Source organism: Buceros rhinoceros, unplaced genomic scaffold, assembly GCF_000710305.1.
Source record: "Buceros rhinoceros silvestris isolate BGI_N320 unplaced genomic scaffold, ASM71030v1 scaffold41890, whole genome shotgun sequence".
In the NCBI taxonomy this organism is placed as follows: Eukaryota; Metazoa; Chordata; class Aves; order Bucerotiformes; family Bucerotidae; genus Buceros; species Buceros rhinoceros.
Window position 1 is genome coordinate 352 of NW_010392103.1, and position 7,122 is coordinate 7,473.

General features: G+C 44.0%; 1 protein-coding gene across 1 annotated transcript in view; it reads left to right on the forward strand.

Annotated features, from left to right (window-relative positions):
• The window catches only part of AP3M2 (adaptor-related protein complex 3, mu 2 subunit), a gene marked incomplete at its 5' end in the record, with an annotated part of 5,702 nt that extends 344 nt beyond the window's left edge, over positions 1-5,358 (forward strand). The window contains 7 exons of the mRNA XM_010143898.1: positions 1,054-1,225; positions 1,754-1,891; positions 2,431-2,516; positions 3,048-3,181; positions 3,770-3,977; positions 4,503-4,647; positions 5,083-5,358. Of these exons, the coding sequence (XP_010142200.1) occupies positions 1,054-1,225; positions 1,754-1,891; positions 2,431-2,516; positions 3,048-3,181; positions 3,770-3,977; positions 4,503-4,647; positions 5,083-5,183 (984 nt within the window). The remainder of the gene's footprint in view (positions 1-1,053; positions 1,226-1,753; positions 1,892-2,430; positions 2,517-3,047; positions 3,182-3,769; positions 3,978-4,502; positions 4,648-5,082) is intronic.
• Between the last annotated feature and the right edge of the window lie 1,764 nt (positions 5,359-7,122).

A 7,122-nucleotide genomic window follows, 5' to 3' on the forward strand; every position in this document is an offset into this window, starting at 1 on the left:
CGGCTGTAGCTGAGGGGTTGGTGCGTGAGTGTGCCGAGGAGGAGCCGCCGGTCCCTGCCGTGTTGTAAAGGAAAACGGGGCGCGGGGCAGAACCGGGAGCCGTCCCGGTGAGCAGCAGTTAGTTCTCCCGTTTTCCTCCCTCTCAATTCTCACCCTGCACCTCGAGGATCTAGAGTGGGTCTGGAGGGCTTGCGGTGGTTAGCAATGTACTGCTGGGGTGGTGAGGGGTGCGGGATCGACTGCGCTCACAGGAAGGACCTTTTAGCAATCAAGATTTATATTTCTCTTTTGCAGCCTTGTATCTTCTAGGAGCTGTGAGCTAAGACCAACCTGGCCTTGTTCTCACAAGGAGTTTTTGTAATTCGTAGCCATGTGCTTTAGTCAGTTAGCGACAACCTACCTATGTGCTTACATCTGTTTGCCTCCTGAAGGAGTGTGTCTCAAGAGTGGCCCTGCAGCAGCTGTATTCCCTCAGTGCTGTGGCTGACGTGACAGCCGGTCGTGGGAAATGAAGATGTTTGTCTCCTGCCTGCCGGCAACAGGATTGTGTAGTCCAGATTTGAAATGTCTTGTGACCAGCATCCTACCAGAATACAGGAAATGTGGGTGCTTGGTCAAACGACTATCATGTGAGCTTTTGCTTTCAGGTCCCAATCAGAATGTGAGTGTAGGCTGAGTTACTTTTCCCTGAGTTCAGGGAGTGGATGGGCTGTTCAGAACAAAAATGTACTACGTCAGTCGTTAGGTCTTGTTTTTTGTGAGGGGACGAGGTGTGAGTGTGTCCTCACTGGCTTGGCCATGTGTTAAAATCTGGTATGTCTGAAAAAGAAATAATGTTTGTAGTGCAGGATGAGGAATTCTAGGTATGCTCAAAGTTTTGCATGTCTGTTGGAGCTGTGAGTCTGATGTGCTTATACTAATACATGGAGTTTCAGTGTTGTTTCACCTCCTCCAAGAAGAGGCTTGATTTATTTCTGTGTAGGAGGATATTGCACTGAATGATCACTAAGACTCTCTTTCAGAGGTTGCTGAGTAATTATTTCTTTTGCACAGGATTATTTTGGTGTCTGTTCAGAGATGATGATCAAGGACAATGTTGTGGTGGTTTATGAGGTGCTGGAGGAGATGCTGGACAATGGCTTTCCACTGGCAACAGAGTCTAATATTCTTAAGGAGCTGATAAAACCTCCCACTATCCTGCGAACAGTTGTCAACACCATCACAGGTACAAGGAAACGGAGAGTAGGTAAACTGGAGAGGCCATGTGGCAGTATTCCTGCATAAGTAACTTAGGATGTGAGTGAAGAATATCAGGGTTGTCCTGTACCATTCTAAACCCCAGCATAGGTGTATTTAGGGAGTCCGGTGTTTGTGCTTTGCTTTGAGGTGCACCAGTAGCACCTTTTTTTTTTTTTTTCTTTCCTCTCCCTTTAACTGAAGCAGACAGATTGCATTTCCACTTACAACCGTGACATGACTTCCTGGATCAGTTTGTTTGGTGTGGGTTTTTTGTTGGGGTGGCTTTGTGTTTTGTTTCTTAGTTACGCTTCCCTGTGCCTTATCATGGTACGTTTGAGTTGGATGAAAGAGAGATGCAAATTGTAGAATCCAAACAGTGAATCTGGAAGAGTAATTGCTCTCCTACAAAGAGGTCCTCAGGGATTAATTACAATTAAATTATGTGAGGCCAAGGACTTGTTCTGGAGCATTGTCTAACTTTGGTAGTTGCTGTGATTGCCTTCCTTTTTTCTAGGAAGCACAAACGTGGGTGACCAGCTTCCTACTGGACAGCTATCAGTGGTGCCTTGGAGACGAACTGGTGTCAAATATACCAACAATGAGGCATACTTTGATGTGATTGAGGAGATAGATGCAATCATTGACAAATCGGGTATGGAAGTTGCTTCTGGCTAAGATGAGCGTAACTTGTCCTGATAGTGCCTGAAGAGACGTTTAGGTTTTCCAAGAGGACCTCCCTCACCTAAGTGTGGGAAGCTCTATTTCTATGCTTATTCTAGAATGTTGCCAACTTGCAGGGGCTAGTCAGTCAAAAATTTTAGAGAGATACCAAGGTTTTCACTTGTCCTTGTTCCTGAGATCTTGTAAGCAATTCTATATTGGGAAAATAGAAGGTGAGTGGAAATTGTGCATAGCGCCATCTCCTTAGTCTTCATTCATCTTGGTCTTGTTGGACTTGGGGGCTATTGTCATTGGCCATTAAAATGGACGTTGCTGCTATCAGTGTTTCTTATTGGGATGCATCTTCTCCAGAAGGCATTGCGAATAAGAAAAATGTTGAGCAGGCAATATAATGAGCTGTTACATTTCATAAAGATAATAAATTTCCTTCTTCCCCACTGATAGTTTTACCACATTGGGATTTTTTTGATCGGGTTCATATAACCTCCTGTGTTTACTTCATTGTTGCAGGTTCCACGATTACTGCTGAAATCCAAGGGGTGATTGATGCTTGTGTCAAGCTGACTGGGATGCCAGACCTTACCCTATCCTTTATGGTAAAGCTCAAGGATTTGTCTTTACCTAAGTACTTTGACAAGGTTTTCTAGCTCTGCTACTAGGATCTGTCTCACACGGATGGATTCCCGTAGATCAGAACTTGGGTATGCCACACAAAAAGAGAAAGAACTGGCAATGGAAACTCGTAATGATCTTCAGCAACTTTGAGCCTAAAGGTTTTATTTTCAGATTCTTTGTCAGAAGTACTGTTAGCATGTGCTGTGACTCGGTTTCTGCGATACAGGAGTCCTTTAGGCAGGTATCTTAAAGACCATCTTTTTTATGAGTATGCATCAGTTGTGTAATTGTTTGACATGACTAAATTTTCTAAAATCAGACAGAGGTATTGAGTACTGCTGTTGCACAGATGTAACAGCATCAAATAGCTTCCCGTGTCTGAATGTAGATACCTTCAAGTGGGCAGAGTGTGTCGAATGGTGGGCCCTTCCTGGGAAAGAAGAATAAGAAGAAGAGGAGGTTACTTGAAGCAGTACTGCCTTCACTAACCTGGTGACTTTCTTTTATTTCAGAACCCTCGGTTACTGGATGATGTCAGCTTTCATCCATGTGTGCGTTTTAAGCGCTGGGAGTCTGAGAGAATACTTTCCTTCATTCCACCCGATGGAAATTTTCGCTTGCTGTCCTACCATGTCAGCGCTCAGAAGTAGGTGATGAATGTAGTGCTGTGAATTTAAAAATTTGGAGCTTCTTAACTACGAGAAAAAAAATAAAAGCTTTTTTTCTGGTAGATCAGGTGGGATGTTTTGCCAAGTGAAGTAGAAGTGCATGGTAACTTGCACTTTTTCCTTTTTTAAAACGCATGTAAGATAGGTGAAACCTTACGTGCTAGGTGAACACAAGTAGGTGAAAAGGAGTGAGAAATGCACTCCATGTTTGTGCTTTTGATTGAAAGTCCTGCTGCTCTGCGTGGAACTACTGCCAGCTTGGTTGTGACACGCAAAACCATTCCTCATTCTTTGCTCGAGTCTCCTGTTAATACTGAAGGTAGTTACCTGCCCTGTAGAGAGGTAGAAAACTAAGACACAACAAGCTTGATTAAAAAACCCCTGAAATTAAGACAAGAGCAGGATTCTGACTTTGCTTTTGGATCAAACAAATAAGCATAGTATTTGTTCTCTTTTAAGGAGATTGGTTTCCAGTGTTTTCAGTGTAGAAGGCAGGGACTGCATCAGGAAAAGCAAAGATGAAGGCAAGAGATTGACAAAGACACTCTGTTCATGTCTTTATTTAGTCTTGTGGCAATTCCTGTCTACGTTAAACACAACATCAGTTTCCGTGATAGCAGCTCACTGGGACGTTTTGAGATCACGGTGGGGCCGAAGCAGACTATGGGGAAGACCATAGAGGGAGTGATGGTCACTAGCCAGATGCCAAAAGGTGTCTTAAATATGACACTCACACCTTCTCAAGGAACACATATCTTCGATCCAGTTACAAAGGTGAGAGGAAAGAGGGCAATTAGATAGTGTTTTTTAAATCTTTTTTACCTTTCAGCAAATGAAGTTGAGCTGTTCATGCTTATGTGAACATTTCCTTGAACATTGCTTTTCTGAAGGCAATATCTTTTCTTGGAGCGGGAACTTTTTCTGGACAGCTGCAAATTTGATGGTTTACCCACAAGCAACACTGTGGAGCCTCAAGCAATGCTGCTCCAGCCGCTGGGAAAAGAGGCAATTCTGTATTATTTTTGTCACTGTTACACACAGGAAGTGTAGCACAGATAGTGGAAATATCACTCATGGTAGGCTTTCGGGGAACCTCTTGGAAAGAGAGAGGGAGAACAAAAGTCTGAGACAGCTGCTTCTTAAGCCCAAACTGTTTCTGTCCAATATGAAAGGCGAGCTACTAAGACAAAGACCTTTTCCATAAAGAAACGATAAAAGCCATCATTGGAAGGGGACTCTTCTTTAGAAAAGGGTGTAATAGCATTTCTGGTTTACTGCTGCATTTTCTGTTCATTGAAGTTGCTGTCTTGGGATGTGGGGAAAATAAACCCCCAAAAGCTGCCAAGCCTGAAGGGGAGCGTGAGCCTGCAAGCTGGGACTTCAAAACCAGATGAAAACCCCACCATTAACCTGCAGTTTAAAATTCAGCAGCTGGCTATATCTGGTAAGTGACTGTCAGATTAAGAAGCTGAATATTCTCTGCTGTGTCAGTGCTCACTCAGCACGTAGCTGAAGTAGCTCTGCAGGCCTTCTGAAGTACATTCTGTCTCAAATGTGTTCTTCAAGTAAAAAAGTCACGCGTTTTAACTACAGGTACATGGATTTGTGTTCTCTGATGCTCTGTGAAACAACAGCCTATCTACATTTTCCTGTATTTCATGCTTACAGACCTGTAAAGAATCTTAGGATATGGATGTGTTTGTAAAGAATGATTCTGACAATTAGCAGTTGTCAGCTTTTCTCTGTTCTGTTTACTGCTTGCTAAAACTTTCCCTATGCTTTCTGCACCTCTGGTGTGATCTTCTGTGCCTTTATCCTGGAGGTGGTCTGCTTGGTTTGTGGCAGCAGTCAGTCTTACGCTGTGTTTGTTTGCCTTTAGGACTGAAGGTGAATCGCCTGGACATGTATGGGGAGAAGTACAAGCCCTTCAAGGGAATAAAGTACATGACTAAGGCTGGCAAGTTCCAAGTCCGAACCTAAAGGATCCAGATAGTGAGGAAGAGCACTTTCCTGTTTCTCCTGTCCCTGGCTGTTGGATGCAGCCTCTTACTCCATCCATCACTTTAGGGTCACTCCCTTGCCTCTAGTAGCATGAGCAGAAGAGCCAGTGCTTAGGGTGCTGGGGAGCAGGGAGAAGTACGGCTGACCTGAAACCATCTCGTCTCTGAGTCTGAAGTATTTTGAACAATGGCAGATGGGAGAGGTGTCCAGGTCCCTTGGGATTAGTGAGTCAGCTGTGTAAGCTTGTATCACCTTCACTTTGCTGTCCTAAAGGAAATTGTAGCAATTTACTGCCTTTTATACCTCCTCTTCCTTGTATTTTGGTTGGTTTTTATCCCTTTGTAGAGCGATGGATTTGAATTTCCACAAACTTCATCTCCAGTGTGATGGTCTGGCATCTGCCCTTCTCCATCACTGGAGAAGTGGAGAGTGGTCTAGTTCTTGGCAGCAGAGAGATCATCTAGCCATTCTGCCTCAAAAGGACTGGAGGAAGTAGAAAGGTAGATTGTCCTATCCGGGATGGGAAGTTAAGAAGCCTGAGACTGGGGACAGTGCCAGAGAAGGAAAACGGAAAGAAGTGGATGCTTTTTCTAGGTATTTCATAAGCTGTCTTGCTCATCAAATATCTTGAATCTCTGGAGACAGACTGGAAAACCGTCCAAATCTTGGTATGGTATCCTGTGAAGGACTGACTGTAGCACATGTGGTCTTGTAGCTGATGGGTGATGACATATGAATGTAATTCTGCTTCTCTTCTTATTTTGTCAGTATTTGAAGGTAGGGATTCTCCTAGCTTCTTTGGGGAGGCAGGGATGAAAAAGTGAGGCAGGAGAATTTTTGTGGAGACAGCACTCTGATGGCATCTGAAGCTGTGGCTGAATGAACACGATCACTATCCTAGTAACTCGTTGGAACCTCTTTTTGTCCCTGCCTGCCTATTACAAATGAAGGTGATACTGCTGTTCTGCTCACTGATGTCTGTCTTTGAGATAACTGTGTCCTGGTACCTTTGTAGTGTTTCTGGCTGTCCTACCTCATTCCAGTTCCCGTACCAATCAGCTGCTGTGCAGGTGGATTCAAACCGACGCTGGATTTTTCACTGGGACCATTTCTTCTGCAGGAGCTGTTGCTGCATTTCTCTGTACAGCATAAATGTGAAAGGAGAGGCATCTGCACGGTTCCGTATCGTCTGTAATGTGCTCTTTGGCCACTAGATGCCGATGTGTTTTCTCTGTGGTAGCACAACTTGTCCCTAGGATGCTGTACACGTTACTACAGCATCCGTCAGGTGGCTATGGAGTCCAGCATGTACAGTTCACGCTTGTGAACAGAACAAGGTGACCCTAAACAAAGGATAACTTACATTCTGGTTTGCATGCGATGGATACTTGCAGTGGATGACCTGACATCTTGCTTGTGGAATTGCAACGGCTGAATGCTATAGCAAGTGGTCTTACTGCTGAGCATGTTCAGTGCAAATATAACCTTCAGCAAAGGCATCAATAAAATTTATTCCTACATGTCACCTGTGTCATTTCAGAGTGGTTTCTGTGGGCTTTACAGAGAAATACAGTTGGTGTTCCAGGAGGAAGGTAAATCATGCCAGTTGGATTGTAGATAGTGAGTGCCTTGGGGAGATGTCTTCATGCAATTGGGATTGTAAGCCTGGGACTCAGTAACTGTCTGAAAAGCTAAAACTCATTTCTTGGTAATTTTTCTTAATGGTTCCCAAAAGGAGTGCCGAGCTCTTCCTAGAACCTCAGTGACGCTGTCTTTAGGAATGCAGCTGAACTATTTTTGTTTACTAGATAGGGTTTTGGGTGGCAGGCTAAGGGCAATGAAATAACTCTTCACCTTCCTGCTCCTGAAGTACTGATGCTGTCCTTTGGCTTTGTAGCTTTGTTTTTTAAAGTATCTC